At 56.3% G+C, this 25,330-nt stretch overlaps 1 protein-coding gene across 4 annotated transcripts; it reads right to left on the bottom strand.

Annotated features, from left to right (window-relative positions):
- Positions 1 to 984: 984 nt before the first annotated feature.
- STRA6 (signaling receptor and transporter of retinol STRA6) lies at positions 985 to 25,330 on the bottom strand. 4 transcript variants are annotated; one of them, XM_085303996.1, is made up of 18 exons: positions 24,781 to 25,330; positions 17,386 to 17,527; positions 13,009 to 13,087; positions 12,534 to 12,619; positions 12,165 to 12,304; positions 11,490 to 11,656; positions 11,140 to 11,265; positions 10,101 to 10,168; positions 9,759 to 9,835; positions 8,853 to 8,914; positions 8,499 to 8,682; positions 6,884 to 6,959; positions 6,548 to 6,681; positions 4,495 to 4,612; positions 4,126 to 4,227; positions 3,066 to 3,229; positions 2,268 to 2,405; positions 985 to 1,998 (listed from the first exon to the last, which is right to left on the bottom strand). In XM_085303996.1, exons 2-18 carry the CDS (start codon positions 17,508 to 17,510, stop codon positions 1,820 to 1,822), a joined length of 2,025 nt encoding a protein of 674 aa, XP_085160122.1. In that variant the 5' UTR covers positions 17,511 to 17,527; positions 24,781 to 25,330; the 3' UTR covers positions 985 to 1,819. The 4 variants fall into 4 exon arrangements, with proteins under 4 accessions (XP_085160122.1, XP_085160121.1, XP_085160123.1 ...); XM_085303995.1 differs by having other exon boundaries at positions 17,386 to 17,523; XM_085303997.1 differs by lacking the exon at positions 24,781 to 25,330 and adding an exon at positions 20,482 to 20,580 and having other exon boundaries at positions 17,386 to 17,523.

The following is a 25,330-nucleotide window of genomic DNA, read 5'->3' as shown; positions in this document are numbered from 1 at the left end:
CCTCCACGCTCTGCRCGACCTGCCTCCCAGTGCAGCGGCCACTGACACTCACCCTCCCGTTGCCCGACACCCGCAGGATGCCCAGCTGTCCTCGAAAGCATTTCCAAGGTGACCTGGCTCTCTCAAGCTCTGTAAATAGGCGTGCAAACCTGTACACCCCACCCTGCAAAACCTGACTGTAGGAAACCAGCAGGAATTACTCCTTGGGCTCCCGCTGTCTTAAAAAGAAGTTTGTTCATTTGGTGGCAATTGTAGCATATTTCCAGACTAACCAAACGTTGCCAAAACCTGACGTCGCAAAAGGCAGCTCTGTGCATCTGCAAGGTGATCGCCGGGGTGTGGGGCGGGCAGCACAGCAGCCCTGCTCCGCGCTGGGAAGAGCAAGGTAGCTGCCGTGTCACGCAGACGCTTGTTTTAGCCCCGCCGAGCCGAGGCACTGGAGGTGGTGTTAAAGTAGAGAGTAATTAGCCGCTAGTACGACTTACCAGGAGAGCTGCCAGGTGCCTGSAATTGTTTAGCTGAAGCCAGATGTCCTCCCAGCCACCAAAGGCAGAATTCAGTTTCAAAGGACGCACCATGGGAAGGGGTGATTCAGCCCTAGAGTGATAGCCTGGACACCCACATTAGGCCCTTTGGCCACAAAACGTCCCGTTTCATTCCACAGAGCTGTGGTTTAGGGGCCAAAGTTGTTTCAATGGGAAAACAGACCATCTTTGCTTTAAAATGCCCCCTTCGCTAAGGCAGGAGGGACCACAGATTCGGTCCTATCATCCCTAGGTCAAGCAGATCTATTGCAAGGCCACCCCTCAGCAGGCTCCGAGCAAGCAGTGCCCCGGACGGCCCCAGCCACCACCCACCAACATGACTATGACAAGCCTGTGCATCCTCCTGTGCCCCTCCTACCGGGTCTCCTCAAATCCAGCTTGCCCTCGCCTTCAGGCATGCCTTCGGGAACTGCCAAGAGACCAAGCACACTCCGAGTGGTAGGAATGAGGTATATTCTTTATTATTCTCCCCCAACTTGGCACACCCAAGTGAGATTTAAGAGTTGTTCTACTGATTCTAGCTCAGTTCACTCAGAGGCTTGCTTGTCCCAGGGAACCTCTCACTTTAAACAAAATAGGGGGCAGCAATCAGAAGCATGGAGAGGTGAGAGGAAAAAACATCCCGGTTTAGAACAAACTAGAGAACTAAAGTTATGGGAAGATGAAAAAAATGGCTCTGCGGCCTCATAGCACAGAGCAGAGCAGGTGGAGACCGACATTTCAGCCTTCACAAAAACTGGAAAAAGTCCTTAGGCTGCACACAGTGCCCAAGGAGGGCCAGGATCAAACCTTAAAGGGGAGGCTCTAGGGAAAGCTGGAGATACAGATAGCTCCTCGTGCTCAGTTTGGTTAGGGGTCCCTCCATGTACACCCTATCTCTTTCCTTATTGCCTTTTCAGCCCTGGTGTCGGACACTCAGTGCCTGCCAAGTCACATCAAGAATGGGCAACTGCTGAGAACTGGTGGGCTCATTTCAGAAGTGATTTCTAAGAGGCTCTTTCCAAGCCTCCTGAAAGGTTTAACTTCGCTCATCAACCTCACCATTCTCCAGTCAGGTGTGGAGGTGACCATTTGCTTTGGCTACGTCATCACCTCGGTCCTGGGAGCGGTTCAGCACGGATCTAGAGCTAAAAGCCAGACCAGTGAGTGCTGGCAAGGGCAGAAGGCTGAGGTGTTCTAACTCCTGCCAGTGCAGCAGGAGAGTCGGTGGGAGATGGGAGTGCGATGAGAGTGTGCATAGGAGGCAGAGAAAAGGCAAAGGGCTTCTCTGGAGGTCAGGGTTTGGGGGAGCTGAGCTGGGTACCATTGACTGTGGGGTCAGAGAGGGCAGTTTTCCGACAGGCCATCAGCGATGGGTTGTTGAGGAGTGTGTAGGCCAGCCACCACCGGGCTCGGCTCTGCTTGAACTTGGCTCTGCTCGACGGTGCCTTCTTGGTCTGCATCAGCTGGATGCCTGGGCAGGAGAGGGAAGGGGGCAAGAACATCTCAGCTCCCCTCGCTGGGGATGCCCAGATGCCTTTTGTTCCTTGGTTAAAGCAGATGAGCCCTGTCCTGCTGAGGGGTACGTGTCCACTCACTGCAAGACCCAGCCCTGGGACAGAGACTCATCACACACCAGGCACAGGAGGCAGTGTGAAAATAGGACGAGTGGAGGGGGCCACCAGAGCCACAACCTTCTATCATAACGCAGCCTCTCCSCAGCTGGAGGACACGAGAGCTTACCTTCTTCTACATTGCTGGGCCTAAGCCCCGGCTGCCCCTCAGGCCTCGATAACTGCAGGAGCAACAAGCAAAAGGCTTTCACCACTGGGTGCGACTGGCTGACCTCGATTTTCAGATAGTGGCAGTAAGCGTGGTAGCCTGGGGGAATACAACCCACAGTAAATGCATTTAGCGGGACCAGAATTACCCATAAGCATGGACCACATTACCCCTGCCCCACTTAATGCTTCTCTCCTCCCTCCTCCCCTCGAATAAAGTGGAAGGTTATTTCCCCAGCACCACCTCTGCCATTGGCAGAGATGCTCCAGGCCTATAGATCTGCAAAAAGGCTGGCTCCACTCCCAAAGCCCCAGCAGCAAAAGCAGAGGAAGGGCTGAGCTCTCTCTCCCCTGCTGACCTGGTGCATCTGCTGCCCTCCATGTGTGGGAGCAGGGTCCTGCCACTCCACATGCTGCTGAGCATTGGGGAGGCCCAGGTGCAGGGGACCCCAGTAGGGCCAATGCTCTGGGGATCACCTGCCCGTGGAGATGGAGAAGCAGGACCAAATAAGCATCGGGAGAATCCATTTGCTCCTGCTGCCCTGCCTCCTTCCAAACRCAGAGCCTGAGGGCTGGAGGTGTCCCTCATTCACAGGCCCTGCTGGCTCCAGTTGACATGGGCACCTCTATGCTGTGCTCCATGAGAGCTTGGTGGCAGGAGACGAACCCATGAGCTTGAGGAGGTGCTGTAGAGATGCCTCACATGCTGGCTCCAGGTTCAGGGCAGTCTGACCTGATGGGGCTGGAGTCCAGCCCTTACCTGGGTCAAAAGTCTCCACGTTGCGGTTCAGGAGGCTGATGTCCAGTTGGCAGAAGTGGATGGCATTATAAAGGGCAGAGATGATCATCCTCCAGAGCCCAGCCAGGACACCCACCAGAACATTAATGGGGAAGAGTAAGTAGGTGACTAAATAGAGGGCTCGTCTGTAGATAAAAAAGAAGGAATAAGGGAGGAACACAAACTCCTGGTGGCCAAGGAACACAGCCCTCCCCTGGCAGAGGAGCCTCACACCAAAACAAGCCTCCCACCTTTCCTCCCTGCCTGACAGGCACTCTGTTTGGGGTGTCTCCATCTCATGAAAGAAGTGAACGTCCTTCTGGGCTTTCAGAGAAGGGGCAGCATAGGGTAGCAGGGAAAACTTGGAGGCTTGGCCTCCAGCACACACACGGTCTCTATTTCATAGAATCATAGAATCAGTAAAATTCTCCTCAATGGCTTAAATATCAGCCACAGAATGACCCTGGGGGCTTGCAATAGAGGGTACATGCCAGACCAACTCCTACGGAGACCAAGTGAGCTTAGAGCAACCTTCGTGCAATGCTAGGCAAGTCATGGGAGGCATTGGAAGTGCCCTGGGCTAGGCAAAGCAGGACACTTACTCGATTTCTCCCTCTGATCTTCAGTAAAAGGAAACAGCTTAAGCAATCATGCCATGCACGAACAAGTTAACTTCTTAGTAACTTCTGAACTGATCAGACTGCAATCCTGTGGGCTTTAAGGCTTCTCTAAGGTTTATAGGCAGAGGTGGTGGAGCAGAAGACAGAGATCCTGCAAACTCCACTCCAGYGAGAACAAGGCTACATATGGACCACAGCCTTACCTAGAGCCACCAAAGAATCCTCTCTGGGAGCAAAGCAGCTAAAAAACCCCTAAACCCACAGGCTGTCTCCCATCCATGTCTCTCAGAACAGACAAGGCAAAGAGGAAACCAAGATGCTGGAGCCGCATTTAAACCCACCACAAGGTTCCCTGGGTCCTGGGCCTCAGAAGGGGGCAGTGCTGCCCCTTAGCTTACCAGAAGACTCCCACATCCCCATACCTGTTCGTCAGCTCCTTCCGTAGAGGATGTTGCTCCAGGAATTGGTAGTGAGCTGCCAGATTTTGCATGATCACAGCAACAACCAGGGTCAGCCAAAAGGGCCTGGCAGGGAGGGAAGAGGCGGGTTGGAAACTGGAAGGGTCCCAGGCAGGAAACACCACCCCAGACATCAGAAGTGTCCAGCAAAGCAGAAGGAGCCCAAGATAAACTCTTCTCTTAACAGAGTATCCCAAAACTCAGGAGAGGTAGATCACTTTATGGCTCATTCATTGACAAGATGTCTGCCTGGGGTTCCTGCACCGGGAAAGATGCCCGCAGAACAGTCTCCCACTCCTCCAGCCTCTCCTCTGAGGACTGATGAACACTCACCACATGTTCTGAAGGATTTTGAAGAAGTACATGTTTGTGCCAGTTTGGAGCGGGATAACAAAGAAGAAGGTAAAAGCCACCGAGCAGATGAAGAAAATCACTTGCTGGATGAAAAGACCTTTGAGGGAGATACAAGAGGGAAGTCACTATGCAGGGAGGGAAGGAGAAGTGGACAAAACCATCATGTATAGAGCAGAAAATGGCCAGAGTTACGGCTCTTCTGCAGAGGCCCTCTTCCTCCAGAACAGTTCAGACTGAAGGTGACTGGAGAGGGCAAGTCCTGTTGGATTTACAGTAGGATTTGCACTGCCAAATCACTTAGGTTCATCAACCCTGCTTTCCAGTCCCATACCAAACCCACAGAGGCTGCTTGGACAAACCTGCCTGATTCTTGGGGCTGCACTATGCAGAAAAACCCAAATTAAGGCTGAAAGTGCTTCCTGGAGCCCTGGAAGCCACAGAACCATGAGCCTCCACTTTCTCAGGGTGCAGGGACAAGACCAGGCAATCACGTGATGGCTRAGCAACTTGTTTACAACCAGCTCGGTGTCCCCAAGCAGCCTTGCAAAAGGACAGAAGTCATCTCCTCACCTTGTTCTTATTGTTCTTACTCTCTGTGTTCATTTTTAAGCATGTCTTTCATTTTAATCCCATAAAAAGCCTGCAAGATCCTTACCTGCCTCCCCCCTCCAAATACAATGCTTTGCGCTGGATTTAATTACAAGTTCTGTCTTTCTTATCATGCACTGCATTATCTCCACAGAGAGGAACCATCTCTGGGGGCTGCAACAACGATTTCTCATCATAAAAATCAGCCTGAGCTGTGATTTCTAATCATAAATCACACCAGATCAGCAGTGACTCTAGTTCATTTTGCCTGATCTAAGATGGGAGCAGTTGGAGGCCAGGCAGCACATGGCTCATTCATTCAGCTCAAGTGCTTTACTATAATGACTTGAAAAATAGAGTTTTAAACAGGATTCAGATTCACAGCATCTGGCTGGAAGACGCTGCAAGCAAGATGGGCCAGCTTTGGCAGGGAAACCCAAATACAGGGTGGAAAAAAAGAAAAGCTGCTCCTTGCTGGCAAAGGCGTGCAATAAGCTGCCAGGAGAATGGTGTACTCCAGCTCCTACCTTCACACCGATCTCTGCAACTGGCCTGCAAAACAGGTGCCCTTTTAGGAGTGGCAGTCACCAGCAGAGCTGGTGGTCCCCTGTCCTTCAGCAGTCACCTCTCCAGACCCCTCAGCCTGACTTTCCTATACAGGCAAGGGCAAAATGCCCCTTGCTGGCCCTGGAATGCTGGTACGGTCTGGAATTGCACATAAATCACAGCAAAGAGGGATATCCCTATGTTCCTAACACCATTGGGTACAGAAGCTCTAAAATACGTCCAAACCTTACTGGAGTGAGCATGGAGAGGATTCAAATCTCTTATTTTTTGCAGCCTTACATGGTCTGGCCACCTCCTTCCAGGACTAGGGAGACACTGGGCCAGGCTTGAGAGGGAGGCACTATGTAGCAAGGGACAGCCTGGCACATAAAGCCTGAGACCGGAGGAGACAGACAATCCTTTCCACAAGACACCATGACAGCTTCTCAAATCAAAGTGTTTGGGCTTGAGCCAAAACGACTTTTTTCTCCCCCTCCCAACCATTTGGCGTTCAGCATGGTTTTCCCTGCAGAAGGCCAGATTGTGTTTGGGGAAAGAGAAACAAAAGCCCTCTGAGCTATCCCTTCTCACCCACTGCTGCCATGCCTTARCCTGCTGCCATTGCTGCCTCCTCTGGTCATCCCAGCATGGGGACCGCTGCTCTCCCTCAAACACCCTCCACGCAGGGCCTCAGGGAGCACAAAGACAACCCAGGGGATAGGGCTGGAAAGCAGGATGGTGCTTGACTTCAGAGCAGAACACATGGGCAAACTTTGGCTCTGCGGCACTGTATAATCAGGACTGACTCTGGTGACTGGCATCAAGCCTGTCCCATRGGACAGTAGCTACAAGCAAGGACCACGGGGCAGAAAGGGGTTCAGGAAAATTGTGCATTTACCCAGGCAGGCAAAAGCAGTCTGGAAGCTGGCGAAGCCCATCCAGCAGACGACGGCTTGTCGGGAAGGGCGCAGGATGTGGGCTTTGTAGAAGACATCCAGCACAGCCCCTTGGTACAAAGYCTTCAGGTTGTTCCTGCAGGGAGGGAAACCAAAGGCCAGCTGCACCCAAGCTCAGTGCCAGGGAGCCCGCCAGCCACAGGGAGATAAGGGTGTAGGAGCAAGGATGGGAAGCAGGAGCAGGGAAGAAACAGCAATCCCATGCCCTCTTCCACAGCTGCCCAACTAGGGCGATGGAGGAGGGATGTGGGAAGCCAGGAACACGGCTGCTCCCTTACCTGTGCATCACCAGGGTCCTCATCAGCATGGCAAACGTCAGCAGGCAGCAGAGCACCAGGGAGCAGATGTAACACACTGCATGGAGCAGGGGAAGACAGCCCCCATCAGAGCAGGGTGACTCGAGGGAGGTAAGGGCAAGCTGGTGCCAGCTCGTGTTATTTGGGGCCCTTGCCTTTACGGTGAGCTGCTGTTTGCCTCCTCCACTTTACAATCACAGTAGGACAGAGCAGACCCTTGGTCTGCCCCAGATACCCCAGCCTGTGTCTGCCCTGGGACAGGAGTKATCCCTGTCCTGTGAGCCGAGTGTTGTGTCCACCCCACTCGGAGCCCAGCCTGGGCTGCGCTGGCCTCTCTGCCCCACAGCAAACACTGCTCGGCCCCAGGGCATGCTTCGTTTCACWGGAATTTCCAGGCTCGTTTAGAAAAGTAGCTCAAAAGCCGTGTGCACCATCCAGGAGCCTTGCATGGACAAACCCTTAAGCATGACTTGCATCTGCACCATGCCTCAGTTTCCCTCCCTAAACCTGTCGCACCGTGGGGAGACCCTTCTCCATCTCCTGTGGGTAACATTGCCAACACTGGTGAGACAGGCTCAGGGAAAGACGCAGGCGGCCTGGATAGCTCAGCATCAGAAACGTGACTGAGCAAGACGTCATAGGCCGTGCAAAGGAAAGAACCTGGAAAAATGCTCCTAGAAAAGGGGATGCAGGGGGAAAGCAAGCAGGAAGGGGAAGGAGGAAATATGGCAAGAGCAGTGGAGACATCAGGAAAGCAAAGCCAGTAAAAAGGATGCAAGAGACTGAGTCGAGAAGRGCTGTAGAAAGGCCTCCTCGGCTGGCTGGACCCAAGGGCAAAGCCATYGGGGCAGAGTGGTCTCCCCAACAGCCCCGTGCCCCATCCCTGTCCAGGGCTTTCAATTATCTCATCCCCCGTCGCAGCTTCACACCAGGGCTTTGGAGCCGGGGAGACAAGGMGCCATCTGCTCAATTCCAGCACATATCAAAGCCCGCCTGAGCAACAGCAGCTGCAGCCCAGGATTACTGGCTCTCCCTTCCCTTGGCACTCAACAGCCGCTCGGAGATGCCTGGCACGCGACCAGACTCGTGCATTCGCCTTTCAGGTCTTCGTGGCCCAGGTTTGTGCGGAGGCAGCTGTTTTTTTTTATTATTATTATTATTTTTTTTTTTAACTCCCCAGCCTTCAAATGCCACCTGTGAGGGGTCGGGAAGTGCATCCCATTTTGCTCAGCCAGGGAGGCTGCGAGAAACTCAGTCTGTTCCCAGGGCAGCGCTCCAGCCCCCTCTGCTCACCAGGCATCCCCAGGCCCCGATACATCTCTCCAYGACTCCTCCAGGAGAAAAGAGAGTGCAGGTTGTAGGGGTGGGGAAATCAAGGCACGGAGAAGGTAAAAGGCTTGCGAGGAGCACACCCAGAGTCACCAAAACAAATGGGCTGCCTTGAATTGGACAGCTGAGCAACATGGTGGGGACACGTTATTTGGGAAGGGAGCAGAAAGGGAGCTTGCAGTGCTGTTTGGACTGGAGGAGGCTACCAGACCCTGGATTGAGGCTGGGGACAGCACCAAGCAGGGCTAACGTGGACAGAGCCACCCACCTTCCAGCGACCACAGGTAGTACTTGACAGTGTTGAGCTCCGTCTCCATGTCACCYGGGACCCCGCCAGGATTCTCCGAGGGCACCAGGCCAAACTGAACCAGCAGTATGACCACGTCCTTGGTCATTCCCGCTCGCACGATCTGAATGGTGGGGACAACAGCCACAAGGAGCAGCAGGGCTACCTGTGAGGGACATCCAAGTGAGTGGTATGCTGAGAAAGCACCTGCCCCCTTGCATGGGCCAGAGATGCTTTCCATCCTCCACCCCACGGAGGGAAGAGGACAATGGAGAGCCATGAAACTCCACCACCAGTGGAGCTCTGCCCTGCGTTAGCGTACTGCTGTGGAGTCACCTGGTACACAGCGATCACAGACGTGGTTATGGAGAGGAYGAGTTTCAGCGGGATCCGGAAACCTGTGAACGCAGAATTATGGAGAAGCCACGCTCTGGGATTGGAGGTGGGGAGCCACAGCCCTAGAGCGAGCGGCAGGTCTGTCCATCCCAGCAGCCGAAGCAAACACCCAGAAAAAGAGGGCTACAACAGGGTGGCCCGATACTGGCTGATGTTTCCTCCAATACTCTCAGAGCCTCCAGGGATTTATGGCCCAGGAGCCAGAAGTGCTTTCTTTACCCAGAGGCTGGCTGCTTTTCCCTTCTGTTGGTGTATCCTCCCTTCCCACAACTCCATCGCACGCTGTGAGCCCACAGCACCCTGCGGCAAGGCGTCCCAGCAATCGGCTGCTGCCGGGTGCAGAGCCGCAACCCTCGGGTGCCACCTCCCTAGAGAGCCCCTGCTTCTGCAACGTAGAGAGCGCGATGAGCGATTTCCCAGTACTCCGCTACTGGGGATTTTACTGACTTACAATGTTAGCRAGCAGCAGCTGCACCATTACCTAAACCCATCCCTGAACCTCAGCRTCTCCCCCATCCTGGCCAAGCAGGGAAGGCGCAGGAGGAGGCAGGAGCCCTGGCGCTGAGCTCCTCCCTTGTCCCGATGGGCTCCGCAGCTTGTTGGGGAGCAGGAGGGGGACTAGGACAGGAGGAAACTCCTGGCACCACCCTGCTCTGTCTCTCCACCCCAAGCCGCAACAGTTTGTGCGAGCCGAGGCGTCGCACGTGTCCCGGGCGGCAGCTGTCGTGGCACAGATGCTTTAGCGAGAGAGCCAAGAGAGGCATTTGCTCTCCCCCGGGGGAGACAGACTGTTCGCCGAGCTGCTACTCCAACGCAGAGCGCGTCCCGGGCATGCCCGTACCCTACCTTCCCGGGGAGCGTAGACGTACGAGCATAGGTACGCCCGGACCCTTGATAAGCAGCTCTCTTCTATCTTCGTGGAACTGGGGGAGGAAGAGCAAGGAGAAGGTGAAAAGCATGTCTTAGCGTGTCTTGCAGGGGTTGGGGGACGGGGGTGCCGGGGGGACAGCCTACCCCCGCTGCGGACGGCAGGCGCCCGAGAGGCGGCCAGGCAGGGATAGATGGTGCGGAGGGCGCGCTCCAGGCGCGCGCTGGGGATGCAAAGCCCTGCCTTTGCGCGCGCGGTGCAGCGACCGGTGCTTCGCCGGCCCCCTCCCCAGGCGTCCGGCAGGAAGCGGCTCTCCTTACCTGCCCTGCTGAGATCGTTTGGACAGGAGAGCCTTGAGGTACTTCTTGTAATAGCCTCTCTCTGTAACCTTAAGGAAAGCAGCAGTAAGTTGCCTCATTTGAGCACGGGACGCTCAGCAGGGAGAGGTGACCCTGCCTTTGGGAGCACCCCCCCTCCCCATTTTGGATGCTGCTTCCCCTCCGCCCCTCCTGGGGCCAGGGAGCTGGTGCCGAGCTGCCGACGACGGTGCATCTCCACCTCAGCCGGCAGCCAGCCCCTTGCACTGTTGTCCCGGTCCAGTCCCTCCCCAGCACAACGCCCCGGGGGCGCCCTCCGTGCCTGGTGTAGGCCACGGCTCCCCGGGGATGTTAACCAAGCCCTAGATCACCTGGCAAATCTGTTTTAGTTGTGCCAGTAGCAAATCCTCCAGTGCCCGGAAGGTGGGAAAAAAAATGCCTTATTCCCATAAACCACAAAGCCCGAACCCAGCGTCACCAGTATGACACCCCAGCCAGAGAGCAAAGCCTGAAAAAGCTCGTTTCCACCAGCCAGCTTAGCGCAAACGCCTKGGGGTCACTTCAGGCCACACTCGGGCCGACGGCTGTTTTGAAGTGGGTTTCTCCTCCCCCCCTTCTCTCAAAGCCCGGCGTTTCCGAAAGGCCTCCGGATTATCACTGCCCACCTCCAACCTGCTGGGAAAACAACGCTCCCCCAGTCCCGGCCTCAATGGGACGCATTGATGCCTAAGCCTCTTGCGCTAAGGAGTTTACTCCAAAGATGGATTTTCACTCTCTTCAAATCCAGTAAGATAAACAGAGCTGCAAACTGCTCGTTCCCTTGCCATCAGAGGGCCCACGGGGACAGCCAGAGGGCAGGAGAGCTGAGGGACGGGGACAGGGGAACTTCTTCAATCCCCAGGCAGTTGAGCAGGAGAGCTCCGTGAACCAGCACCACCGTTCCCAAAACCACGCAGGCGATGAGGGACTACCAAGGGGGTTCCTCATGCTACCACCCACCCCACACAGCACGTGGATCTATGAGGGTGCCAGAGGGTTTTACCTCCTTCTCCAAGGACTCCTCCTGCCCAGTGAAGCTCCGGATCAGCAGGGCTGGGTACCAAAGACTTAAGACCACGAGACAGAGGATAATAGGGACGTAAGAGAGCACAGAGTAGTACCTGTATATCTGAGGAGAAGATGACCTATTACACGTGAGACCTCCAGGCCTAGGGGTCTAGCCCTGAGCAGGGCCACGCGTGCGCATGGCATACCTTAACGCCACTTCTGCCTCCTTTCAGCGTGTCCTCGGGGCAAGAGATGAAGAGCGCCCCCCAAGACTTGGATCCCACCAGCCACAGCCTCCCACCTCCTTGCGGGCCACGGGGAGCGCCCAGGGAGGGGGACACGTACCTTAGGCGACTGTGGGCAATCCACCTTCTGCCAGATATGGACCACGCAGTGGCACCAGGAGAGCAGGCAGCCCACAAGGTAGCCAGCTCTATGCCTGACCGTGGCACAAGCAACCAGCGGGTAGTAGAAGGCAGGGTAATAGAGCAAAGCCAGGATCTTCCAGTACTCTAGACGGGAGCATGGGAAAAGAGAAGGGAAAACAAAACAGGCAAGGAAAAGAAGGAAGCGCTCTCAGGATGGATTGGGGTGAACGTGCRCAGGTTGCGCAGAGCAGTGGAAGATGCTGTCCAAAGCTGGACCCTGGTGGGCCAAGCTAGTGTAAGGATRTCACTTATAACTGCGCTGCCTCCTCCTCCAGGTCCAGCAGCCAGCCCAGGGCTGCGGCAGCCTCAGCCACGGCTCTGGCTGTTGCTGGTGCCTGGGGCAGCAAGGAGGACCTTGCTCCTGCCGTCCCTGGATGGCTTTGGCCTCCACCCTGTGATGCTGCTAGCACGTCTGAGCCAGCTCGCTGCGGAGTTCGCTGCATATATAGCTCAGCCCACCCAGCCCTGCTGGCCTTCCCACTTCAAGCCAGCGCTTTCAGAGAAGGGCTGCCTCACCCGTGGTTGGTAGGAAGGTGGTGTCCACCTTACTTTAGGGCCAATCCTACAATTCCGGGATGGTGCTYGCCCTTACCACGGTTGTGCTGGGATGAGTTGGAGATGAGAGGCAGGGGGTCACTGTCCAGCACCAGCACGCAGAGGAAGGAAAACAGGATGCCAAACACTGCAGCCACCAGCCCTCGGTTGCCCTCCTCCTCCAGAAAATTGGCTGGGCTGCAAAAAGGGGGCGGGGGGTTAGCGTGGCAGTAAGACTCCATGGTGGAGGTGATCCCGCCACGCCRGAGTTGCTTTATCCCATACCAGCTGGGGGCTGCACCTCCACACCCCACCACCCTTTTGCTGCAGGACACCAAGACCTGGTGACAGAGGRAGGCTGAGGCTAGGACCCTCGAGGTTGAGACCCTCAAACTGGATACCRCAGCAGGGCTGAGGGGCTGGGTACCTCAGCAATCCCGGGATGCCATTCCAGCAGTTTGGGTGGAGACGCTTGCGTTTCACCAGCAAGGACAAGCCAATGAGCACAGCCAGCTGCCAGAAAAGGGGAAATCAGATCAAGGGAGCAACAAATAAATTGGGGGAGGGGGGAAATGTTCTTGGTGAGGAGCTCAGACACGCTGCTGTGGGACAGGGGCCTGTTCTGAGACATCATCTCCAACCAGCACCCTAAACCCAGCCATCCCTGAAGCAGGAATAGTCAGGACTCAATCCTTGARAACTTCCCATCGTGAACCTTGTTTGAACACAACTGAAGAACCCAGACTGACATTCTGCACCAATATTTGCATCTATACAGAAATGGAAGTGGCAGGTTACTGCTGTTTTCTAGTAGATGCATGACTGCATCTCAGCTCGGGGATAGTATCTGTGGTACTGGGGCAGACAACCCGTTACCCTGGTGTGGCAGTGCAGGTACTTACAGAGATGGGCGCCATACAGGTGTGATAGAGTCTAGGAGAAACGGTGGGGTCACAGTCTGGGATAACACTGGGGAAAATGCTAGAAAGAAAATAAAGAYGCATGGTCACATTTAATCCCACAAGGAAAGAGCAAAGACTCAGGAAGCCAAGTCATGGCTTCTGACTCCGCACCATGGAGTGGTTCATTAGCTGCTCCGCAGGCTTCAGGGGAAAAAAAAATCTTCCTGTGCAACTGGGATGCAAGTGAATTAGTCATCTAAGGGAAATCCACACAGCATGAGCCAAACCCTGCCTGCCACAGAGCATTCGGGTGGAGGGAAGTCTTCACGTAGGGTTTTGTGGGGAAAGGCGGTCTTCCAAGGCAATTCCAAAGGAAGGACAAGGAAGACTGGAGAGATGGCTGGCTTGGATTTTCATGCCAAGATTAGAAGGGCCCTAAAGATCCACTTTTTGACTCAGCAATGATAAGCAGAGACTGCCAAGTCTCAAAAAACATTTTTATTGGGTAATTCTCCAGGTCCACACATGCCTGATGTTGCAGCAGAAGAGCCTGAGGTTTGACATTGAGAACCAAGAGCAGAGCTGAGCAGCCGTGGATGGGGGAAGAGATGAAGTCACCGTCATGGGACAGCTTTTACGATGAGGTTAGAGTGATAACATCTGGGAACGGCTCAGAGCCGATCCCTGGGCTCTGAGCAGCCCTGCACGCAGGCACTGCAGGAGGACACAGAGGCTGACCAGGGGACCAGCAACTGAAGCAGCAGCCATCCCTTACCTTCTTGGCAGCTGTAGCTGTTTTGTCCCCACTTTTTCAAGACACCCAGCCTGCAAAACAGCCTCCCATGAGCAATTCTCATTGTTGCTCACTGTTATGCCATTAAGGCCTCCTAAAGCACTATGCTTATTAAACGGCAGCTAGGAATGAGGTGGGCTGAACACGCCTTGTGGGGTGTTTCCACCCAAGCGCATCACCTCTCCCACGAGAGGGGGGAAGGCCAGTCCAGGGCTCTGTGCACCCGGCAGAGCTCCAGTGCTGCGGGATGAGGGTGCAGRATGAGGCACCGTTTGCCGAGGGTAGGTGCGTGCCGGGCCAGCATCCCCCGGGGTGGCCAAGGCCAGCCGAGCAGACAGGCGTTCCAAGCCTCACTTTATTTATTTGCTCTCTAGCCTTAATTATGTCCCCTAATCTCAGCTTTGCTGCAGGCCTCCTCCTTCACCCAAGGCCAGGCATAAATATGCCTGCTCACCTTCGTTAAGCACTGAGAGCTGGGGTGGGCACAGGGCCGCAGTGCGGCAGTACCGCAGATCCCTGCTCCTCCTGGGCGACGGGGCAGTGCACACTGCAAGCCCCCTAACCCCTCGTGCTGGTGGGCTCCCATACCACGCAGAGCCTGGTGCAGGGGCAGGACGGGCTGAACAACGGGAGGCAGGTCCCTGCCACGCTGAGAGACGGAGGTGTGAGAAACGCAGGGCAAGGGTTTGGTGGCACCTTGGTGGCAAGGAACATGGCTGGAGACTCCCACAAGYGAGCAGCACAGGCTGATTTGAGAGGGAAGCTTTTTGGGGCCCTGCTCGCACAGGGCAGACCACCACACCCTGGACAAGAGGGCTGGAACTGATAGGAACAAGGAGAGCGTCTGCAGAGAAGAGACGCATGGGGGTCCCAGCTCAGGATCGCTGGGCCCCTTCCAAGCACATCCGTGCCCACCTCACACCTCGAGTGATCAGTACCTAGCCGGGCCTGAGCAAACCTGGAGGAAATAAAGTGGCACCAGCCCTGTGATGTACCAGGCCTGGGTCAACACGGGAACTCCCCAGCAGCCTCCTGGTCTCCGTTTAAGAGGGACAGATTCATTCTCCTACTCTCCTAGGAAAGAAGTAACAAAAAGAGGAAGAAAGGCAGGAAAGCCCAGTACCTGCAACCGGAGTGACCTGGCTTCCTTCAAACTCAGCTCGCAGAGCCAGATAGCAGAGTGCAGCCCAGGGCGAGCTGGAGCAGCAGGGCCAGGGGATCCAGGGTGGTCAAGCAGGAACCAGTGCTCCCAAAGAGCCCTTTACAGCAGCACAGTCTTGAGTTTTATGGAAGAAACAACCTCATGATGTGTTTTCATTTGCTAGTACTGTGGTCCGGGCGTGCAGGCACGCCCCAGCTCCAAAGCACCGTTCAGTTTCGGCAGGGCTTCAGCATCAAATTCTCTAGGCAGGTCTGAGTGTTCAGCCAACTGAACACTTCTTTTGCCATTTCTGGAACTGTACAATGACACCAGATTCAGTGTCTTTGCTGGCTTCATTTTCCCTGCCCCCCCCCCCCGAGCTCTGAGATCCAGCTCCTTAGGCAGAAGCACCGATTGGAGCCCTTGCTCAAGCTGGGTTTAAGCTTATCACCTTACAGGACAGGACCTGCATGGAAAGTACAGCCCCAGGCACTGTGGTAAGCCAGGCTGTCAGGAGGACACACGAACCTGCACCACGTGCTTTTCTCATCCATACGCCCTCCCTGGCTTGCTGCAGCGGAGGAGGCCAGGAGGAGACAACAACTGTTCTCACCTGCAAGCACCCCAAARGTTCTTATCTGTGGTGTTGGCCACGGAGGGGAGCAGCCCTTCCCAAGCTGCTCAYCAAGGAGTGCTCACCTGGGCTAGGCAAGGAGATTTCAAAAGTCATTTCACAACACAGATTAAGAGCTAGGAATTTTGGTAATAGCTGGGCAGGTGACCACTAAGATCAACTCTGTCCTCGCTCAGATATCAGCTGATTGAAGAGTGTGAAAGCCACCCACAGGAAGCTAAGTCAACAGAAGGACAATAGGTGCTAATAGATGGGCACCATGACCTGTGGCTTCTAGCTCTATCCTTGCAGCCTTGCAGGATGCCTTCAATAAATTGCCCCTCTGTTCTGTGCCTCAGTTTCCCTTTTCTGTTGTGTGGTCTGTTTTGCTTGCCTTCTTGAAGCGCTCTCAGCTGTGGGACTAGGAGCACAGTCTTCAGTCCTCCACAGGATGACCCCCAACACAGCAATGCCAGGGCTGGTGGCTTGGAGGGGCCTGCAAATGCTCCCCTGAAATACCTCTGTCCCAGCGAGCCTGTGCCCAGCCAGACAAAAGCGACGTTGCTCTTAGGAGCACGGCAGATCTCTACGTACGGAATGAGAAAAGTCTTACTAGACCCACTGATATAGCAATATGGTGAGAGGAAGGAATTGGACRAACTGTCCCGTGAGCCCAAAGATGCCGACTTTTTTGCCACAAGGTCCCTGTGCAATTCAGGAACACAGTCCCCAGCACCCCACGGGCTGGAGTTTCAGCCTGCCTCTCTAAGCAGATCGGTGTGTGCTGCCAATTCATTTAGGCCCCTGCAAAAACCTACAAGAGTATCCAAAAGTCCAGATTATTCCTCCAGCTGCACTTATCACTTCAAATGCAGAAACACAGAGAGCCAGAATAAACTTTTCTTCAAGTTAAAACTTTTGGAGGCTTCAGAGCCACCAAAATCAGACAGCCAAAGAGGAGCTCAGCCCTTTCCCGAGCAGGAGCCAGCAATGCGATCCATCTCCAGACCCACGGAGGAACCACAGGCCTCCACGGTGGCTCCGAATTTGGAGCCTCCATGGTGGCTCCGAATTTGGAGCCTTCATCAGAGCCACCCGGCTCTTCAGGCATCGAGGGTTTGCTTGTCACCTCCTTGAGGCAAAAACCTCGGTCCAGGCTGCAAGCACGGAGCGACCAGCTTAGCAAAACTGGCCCTGGGCTGACAGCACTGCTCATGCAACAAGTTCTGGCCATCGGCTGCGACAAGAGGGTCMGGGAAGCTTGCCCCAGGCTCTGCACTACCCGCGGCAGCAGCAGCTCATGCCGTCGCRCAAAGCCGGAGGGCACCGGGGGCTGACAGGCAATGCCCTTTCCCCCTCTCCGTGCTGGCGTTGCAGACGGGTCCAGGTCAACGCCACCGGCCGGGGTGGCCTGTGACACGCTGCCACGTGTTTCAGCCGGTCAGCTTTACATGCGGGAGATGCAGAAAGGGAGCCAGGAAGACGACTAGCGCTTCCTTACCCATCCGCTGCTCGCCRGGTCTGCCAGCCCCGGGAGAAACGGAGCAGAGCAGCTTCGCTCTGACTAACAGCACGACACGGACCGAAGCACTGCTGCCGCCGGAGGTCCCGCGGGGCTGGTCCTGCCTTGGATGGGGGGAAACTGAGGCACCAAAGCTGGTCGCACGAATTGCCGGAGGCGAACGGCAAAGCTCCTGTCTTGGTGACTCGTTTCAGGAGACTAAACCCCRGCTGAGCTGCCTGGGAGACGCTGCGGCGGGGAGAGGGGATGCAGCAGCCCGAGCGGCAAAAGGGGGTGGCGGGGACGCGCCCCGGGGRCTCGACACTTACTCGTCCTGCGGCGCGGCCGGCTCCGCGGTTTCGTAGATGTACCAGTCCGAAACGAGGTCGTCGGTGCCGGCAAAGCCATTCTCCAGCAGGGAGCTGTGCACGTCCAGAGAGCCGTTGGCTGCCATGAACTACTTCTTCCTACCTCCGCCGGGCAGAGAAAGACCAGAAAAGAGAATTGGAGGCAGAAAGCTCCTCGCTCCTCAAGGGCTATAGGGGGGAAACCCCSACACCTACGCCCAGGCGGCCCAGGTACCCTGCGAGCACGTTCYGCGGGCCCTTGGGAAGGCCAAACCCAGAAGAGCAGCCAAGACTTTATCTTCTGGGTCRCTCCCGCTCCTCTGCCCGTCTCTCTCCCTCGCCGCTTTACATCCCTCCCCGCAGCGGGGGGAAAGCGGAGGAGGAGGCAGGAGGGCGCGCGGAGGAGGTGGCGGGGGCGGCTTTCAAACTCCAAAKAGCCGCCACGGAGGACCCAGCCTTTATCTGAGCTGCAAGAGAAGGAACGAGCAAAACCCCCGCGCGCGCACGCACATAATTTGAGCGCTCCGGATAAACCTCATTGGGCCCCGGGCTCTCCCTCCCCGCCACGGGATGCTGATAGAATTGGAGCCTTTGTTTGGGTTGTTTAACAGTATTTACGTGAACCACTTGAAAAACAGTGCAAGGGTCAAGTTTTGGCTTCGCAGCACGGCACGGGCTGTCTCGCAAAGCGGTAAGGAGATCGGGGAGGTAAGCGGCCGGCGAGCTGGCCCGCGGCCCGCTCCCTCGGCCGGGCGATCCGCACGCCCTGCGGACGTGCCCGGCGGGGACGCCCCGCGCCGCCTTCCCGCGGAAACCTCTGCCCGGATAACRGGGTTGGGGTTTGTTGTTTTTTCTTCTTCTGCAGAGGCTGAATCTGATCTTGAAGGAGCACCTCCCTCTGCCCGTCCCCACGCGCAGCGAGGGGAGAGCGGCGCCTGGTTCTCCTGGCCTCGCTGGTCCCCGAGCACAGACAGAGCCAGGAGGAAACAGGAACAAACTGAGCTCTYAAAACACAGAAAAAAAAATGAAAAAATGAAAAAAGAGGCACCCAGGCATGCAGAGGCACCCCCATGCCTGGTGTCCACGCATCCTGCTTTTCCCCAGGCTCGGCTTTGCAAAAACTCCTCTGATTTGAGCCTGACCATCCCTTTGGGCACCCCGTCCCACTCCCCCATCTCTGCCCCACACCGGCTGTCACAGGAGAAAACCGCAGCGCTTGCCTTCGCCAAGACAAGCCTGCTCGGCTCCTCTCCCTCCCTAACGATAAAAAGGAAGAATGATTTGTCATTGTGCCAAATCCAGCAAGTTTTCATCTTTCCTCCYGGTGTTATTTTTTGCGTTGCACTCAGTGACCTCGGCTCAGACAGCCCCGTGCCCTCCAGGTTTGCCCTGCGGCTACGTTTCACAAGATGTAACGTGTTTCCCAGCATCACTGCCGGAAAGACACCGCCGCTCCTTCTTCCCTACGCRGCAGTGGGGAAACTGAGGCGCGCACAGCCGCCGCGGGAGCTACGCCGACCCCCGCAGCGGGGCAGGGAGCTGAGAGCGCTGGGAGGAAGGAGCGGATGTGAGTCACCTCCACCTGGGAAGTGTTGGGAGACCCAWGAAAGCACGCGAAGGAAACCTCCGCTTGCCCAAGGGCCAGCTCAGCGAAGCCGGAGCCTGGCACGAGCGTCGGCCCCTGCAGCGCTCAAGCCTTACTTGCCCAGCGTTTTGGCATCTTTGACACTGCCACCAAGCCYCAGGCTCTGAGGACACCAGTGCAGTCCAGCCCCCAGCCACCACATCCCACCCTCGCGGGATGTCTGTGGGCCCCCGGGTGTGGGGGTTCCTCAAAGCCCCTGCCGAGCGCTGCTGCACAGGGAATCCCGAGTGGTTGCGCCGCGTCTCGTGGCGTGGAGATAGATGACCGAGCCGGCAGTTTTGCTCCAGGCTGTTGTTTGTACAGCTGGTGTTCGCCAGGAAATGATGCTGGATACAGCTCGCCACCTTCAAAGGCATTCTCGAGATCACCCGAGGGCCTCCGGCCCCAACCCTCCCGCAGGCAGCTCCAGCTGGAGACAGGAAAGTCTGGCACCTGCTGCCATGGCCACGCTGTCCCAGGGCCTTAGGGGCTCGTGTTCTGCTGGACAGTGTGTCCAGGGCCAGGTTTTGGGTCCCCTCCAGAGATCCCCTCTGGATCAGGAGGGAACAAGAAGAGGCACCTCCTCCGTGAGATAGGCTGGAGCCCTCACCCCCTTCGCAGGGGGCAAGAAAGCAGCCAGAAAGCGGGTCCTGTTCGCTCTGGCCATTAGTGGCAATTACAGTACAATCCTGATCCCATCCCAGCTCGGGCTCCAGCAGAGGAGGGATCAGTCCTGCCAGCCCTAGGTGCGCGCTCTACTTGCTGCTCCTGCTGACAGCCCAGAGCATATTCAGGCCCCTGCTCCATCCCRAACCAACCAAGTACACGTGTTTCAGCCTCAACACATCGACTTTCCAGCCATCCCTTGGTTTCGCCTGCTCCGGGAAACAGCTCTGACCTCACATCTCAAGAATGCAGCAATCTTTAAAAGGTAGAAGGAGCCTCTAAAAGATACACAGTTCACAATAACACACGCATACGTCTTCCAAGGCCTGGAAGCTCTTTTTCCATTCCATAGGATAGCTGAGGAGCTACAGAGACATCTTTGTTAAAGCATCTGTCTTTGGAAGCTGGGGCTTGAATTACAGCCAGTAAAGCGACCGAAGTCAGCATCCTTCCTCGGACGCCCTCCAGCAGACGCTCAGCCTCCCTGGTGCCCTGAGCTCACCCAACTCCTCAGCAGCCTGACACAGGCTGAAAGCTCATGCTCCATCTTGTTTTGCATTGCTCCCATCATTGCAGTACCACAGCATAGAGCTACTCAGATCCCAAAGCACTCTGCCAACCTAAACCGATTAGGGAGAGCGGAGGGCTGCACTGCAGCAGCTGCTTGGCAGCACCCAAGCACCGTGCCGGAAAGAGAGGGCACAGCCAGCTGAAGGCCCTGCGAGAGATGCAAGGCTTGTACCCCCTCTGCCAGTCCAACCAGAACAGCGTTGCCCTCTACAACCCACCTTCAAAGAGGCCAGGAAAAGCCACCTTCCAGATGTCCCCTGCTTTGATTTCCAGCTGCCCAGGGATGTGCTGGTAGTCACAAAGCAGAGCAGGCCAACATTAAACRCAGAGCTACCTCCTGAGGAGCCTTCGCTGGCACAGCGGCTGCAATTGGTGCAGAAAAGCAGGAAGGAGAGAAAAGAAAAGGCCCAGCTAGACGCATTGTACGCACAGCTGTCAAATAACCCCCACCAGGCAAGCCACAGCCTGAATCCGCACCAGGCAGCAAAATCACAACATCAAGCTGAGAGGCTTCCTGGGTGTTATRTCAGCTGCCCTTTCCAGAAAATCCRTACYTGGAGTATCTCCCTATGTTCAGACCCCAAGCTTTCACTACCTCTCTTCTCCAGCCAGGTATGGGACCAAGGCTGATCAACACCACTCTGCATCCAGGGGTTCTTCAAATCTCCCATCCATGGGCTGGTCTAGCCCAGCACAGCTCATATTCAGGAGACTGATGTCTCCCAGAAGAAGGTCCCTTCTTGCCACCCACCTGGCACGATGACAAAGTCTCCCTCAACATCCGTGACCAATGGGTTTATGGAGAAGTAACAGGAGGCACTTCAGAGACTTCCCACCACTGCCACAGACCTGCCTCATTCCCAGGCAAAGCTCGAGGCCTCACCCAACCTTTGGTCACACATTGCCGCAGTCTAGTTGGCCATTTCCAGCAGTCAAATGGCACCACCAGCTGAGCGGCACCTGAAGGAATAGCACGAGCAGAGTCAAACGGGTCCCCTATTTCCTAGGCCAGTGGTGTGAGCATGTGACACATGCTGTAGTAAAGCAGCAACCTTGATGGCACATGCAGAGCAGGGAAGACAGGCTTGAACGGGCAAACGGCTGCTCCATTTCAGCCTGATAAAAGCATTTGATGAGGGTCTGGAGGCTCCCATTAGGGATCGTCATGTTACTGGCCAAGGCAGGGAAGAGTTAAGTCCCTTATTTCCGTGCGTGCTGCAACGCTCCAGGGTGCATGTTGCGCTGTGGAGGAGAGGCAGGTGTGCCAAGCTCTCAGCAGGAGCAAGCAACACCAGTCTGCGTCCCCCGCTGCGGCAGACCAAGCCCAGCCAGGGCAGGGTCACATCTCCACCCTGCCCAGCTGACCCACCTTGCAGGACGCACCCACGCAGCGGGATGCTTTACCGTGGCGGAGCCTGGACGCTGCTGGCAGGGAGCCGGGAGCACAGCGGGACAGTTGTGTGTGCTGCCTGCRAAGCCCTCCGTGCCCTGCATTTACCCGAAACCCGATCTCTTTGCTCCTCTGTGTAACCTCCGTAGAAACAGGCTGGGCCTTTGATCACAGCAGCATCACCCGAGATTGATGGGCTCAATAAAGCTCCTTCATATTCTTCATTTCCCACTATCCATCACTCTCTGGGGAGCTTTTGCATCCCACCACTATGAATTAAACTGGGAGGGGGGGAGAAGGAGCGAGACATAAGGGAATTACCCCCCTTCCCTCCTCATATCCAGCTTAATGGTGATGCCTTGTGTACAGCTTTTAATAAAAATGATAAAGATCTCATTTCACAATTGTTCAGGGAGTGCTTGGGCCGGGGGGAAGAGTTGTTTAAAAGAGATCTCCTCTAATTCAATTGCCATTCGGGAGCCGCGGTGGTGGCTGCCGGGTTGACTCAAGGTAGAGGCCTTCCCAGCACAGCCATGGCACACAGGCAATCTTGAGAGGACACCAGCAATTTGGCAGTTGGYAACCCAGGACTTCCACCCTTCCAGGTGCCACTCAAGTGTGAAGGAGCAGTCATTCCACRTCTCCGCCCTCCACCAGCAATGTTTGAGATCTCCAGAGCACCACAGAGGCTCAAGATGCTCAACTATTTCTTGCTGAGAGCTGCCTGAAGACTTTGATCATCTTTCTGGAAAAGCAGAGGCCTTTTCAGTCCAAGGATCCCATTTTCTCACCTGTTCAGGCCCAAATCCAGATGTGGAGTTTAGGGTCTCACCCAAAATCCCTGCCTTCTCCCTCACCCTGGCAAGGTGGAACAGTGATGGGTGGATACCTCCATCCCACAGGATGCTGGGCGGATTACAGGGAAGGCAGGTGTGGTGATCTATAGACCATCCAAAGGGCTGGCCAGGAAAGCCATGGCACCACTTTACTCTGCTGGATCAGGTGGGAAGAGGGGGAGACCCCACCGGGAGACCCCAGCACTGATTCAGTGTATTCTTGCACTCATGCCATGCTCCAGGTGGGTAGAAACACATCCTGGCAGCTAAATCAGCCCTAGGCACAACCACAGCTGGGAGAAATTCCTGTTTACATTGATACAACACATGGCAGGCAGGAGGGGAACACTGAACATGAGGCTGAGCCCTGCAAACCCCAGACACAGCCTTGCAGAGCTGCTACACCCCAGCTAACGGGGACTCTGAACCAGAGGCTGCATAAGGCTTGGCCAACTCACAACAGCAAACTAGCACTCATCAGAGGAAATACTCGTAGAGAAGATGCTGAGACCTGTGTTGTTATGAGGCTGCTGGCAAGAAGCCATGGACTTCAGGATGTTGCAGGGAGGACAGGCATATTGGCCTGAGGCTCCACWGCACACCCAGCCCAACTACCTATGGGCTGTTACCCCTTCTCAACAGGCACCTTCTATGAGAGAAGGTTTTGGCCCTGTGGCAGGAGGATCAGGATCAGCTTACAGCTCTCTGCTGGCCGACATAACCCACCGTGACCTCCAGAACTGACACATTTCCTGAAGGTGCCCTGGATTTTCCCAGACACGAGGGCGATAGCAACATCACCAAAATGACTGTGGGCTCCCAGAGGGCAGGAAATCCCCCTCCAGCCTCTCCATGGGCTTCCTGCCTCTGCCCCAGACCAGTGAGAGCATCCGTCCCATTGCACTCCCCTTCCCAACCCAGGGACTGAACAGCTCATTGCGCACACTGGAATAACAGCCAGTTGGTCTGAAAACCATCCAAAAATCACTGCTAACCCTGCAACATCCGAAAAAGCAAGAGGCACACAGCTTGGAGCCACTAGGTCAAGCCCCCGCAGCTGTGCAAACATCCCCCCGCGCTGGGCAGCGCTCCCTGCCTTCCCCGAGCGCGGAGGCGACAGCTTCAACACTGCTGCGTGGATTGAGGACAAGCTCGTGGCACTGCTGACCCGACCCGCGAAGCCCGTTTCCTCCAAGCAAAGCAGTGAACTCGCAGCATCCCCGGCGCGGCTCTCCTCCGCGCCGGGAAACCCCTTCGCTGGGGCAGGGGAAGGTCCGGAGGACTTAGACCAGCACCGGGAAGGAGCACGCGGGCTGCAGGAGGCAGAGGCGGGACGGGGGGGCTCAAGGGAAGTTTCCGTTCCCATCACTCAGCGTGCAGCAGTCTGGCTGGAGCGACAGCCCGGAGCCAGCCCGCTCCTCTGGCGGCGTTTTTTTTGTCTCGCTTCCCTGCTCAAAGCATCGCGAGGCTGATTCTGATCCAGATCGGATGCCCCCGGGATAACTCCAGCACCTGCTGGCCTCCTCCAGTCCCGGGGCGGGGGGAGCGCAGGGGGCCAGGGAGCCTCTCCAGCTCTTTACAAACTCTTTTGTCTGCAAAGCTGGAGCCTGCAGATATTAAATCCAGCACCAAGGTCATGAACACGCTTGCCAGAGAGCCAAGTCAAAGCAGAAGCACCTTTTGCACGCTSTAAGCTACACTGTTGCATGCAAAGGCGGTTTAAACAGTGAAGCAAGCAGGGCTTTCAGAAGTTTTGGGGCTTGCGCCCCTCTCCCCCCGGTTTCAAGGCCCTCGTCCCTGCAAAGGCAGCTGCACCTGCTGCGCTCTGCTCCTGCGAGGAGCCCCCCGCCTCCAAGCCGGGGGAAGCCCCAAAGATGCTGCTGCAGATGTTCAAGGCAAAGCAGCCAGCAACATCTGCTCCTCGGATGCTTCAGGGGGGAGCCGGTGTCTCCCAGGAAAAGCCCTCCTGCAAAGGCTCGGACAGGGAGGAGAAACCTTCGGGTGGGGGCAGCCAGCAGAGTCGCCCCCTCACCTGCCCCGCACGTGAGGTTTCAGCCCCYCGGCCCGGCAGCCCCCGAAAGGGGCTCGCGCCCTCGAGCGGGATGCAGGGGCTGCCGGCTGGAGCCGCTGTTCCTAACCGAACTCCAGAGGCACGCGCGGCTCCGGTAAGCCCCGCTTCCTTTGGGGCAAACCTGGCGAGAAATTAAGACAAATGCAGGGGGAAAAAAAAAGAGAAAAAAATAAGAAAAAAAGAAAAAGAGAGAGGAGAAAAGGAAGACAAAAAGAGTTACCTTCCTCCCAAGGTCCCGGGAGCCTTCGCCGCTTGCTGATGGTCTCGTGAGACGCCCGGCCTCCTTAAGAGGAGCTCGCAACAAATCGGCTCCTCTTCCCGCGCCTGTGCTTTCAGCGTCTGCCCCGAGCCGAGCGCCGCTCCGCGCGTCCTAATCCGGCCGGGGGAGCCCGGCACRGATGCAGCCATGCAAGCTTAAAGGCAAAGTTCAGCGCGCCGGCGAGAGCGCGCCGGCTCGCGAGGGCTGAGGAACTTTATCCCCTCCATCGCGGGGARGCCTTGGCTCGGGGCCACCCGGGGCTTTGGGAAATTAAAAACAACCAACCCCGTGCTCCGCTCTCCCGTGGGTTATCCGAGCGCATTGCCGGAGAGGAGGCAGCTCGACCCAGCCCCCTTCTTCCCTAGGTCTGCGGCAGCTCAGCGGGGTTTCGAGCTGCTCCCTCCTCCAGCCGGCAGGTCCCGGAGATGCTGGAAAACTTTCTGGGAGAGGAGGTCACATTCGCTGCGTCTTTTGGAAAAGCAGCTGGCGAGGAGGAAAACCCCTTCGCTCC

This window comes from Rhea americana, unplaced genomic scaffold (assembly GCF_003343005.1).
Source record: "Rhea americana isolate MKP2758 unplaced genomic scaffold, rheAme1 scaffold_201, whole genome shotgun sequence".
Classification (NCBI taxonomy): Eukaryota; Metazoa; Chordata; class Aves; order Rheiformes; family Rheidae; genus Rhea; species Rhea americana.
This window is presented reverse-complemented; position numbering and strand designations above follow the sequence as displayed.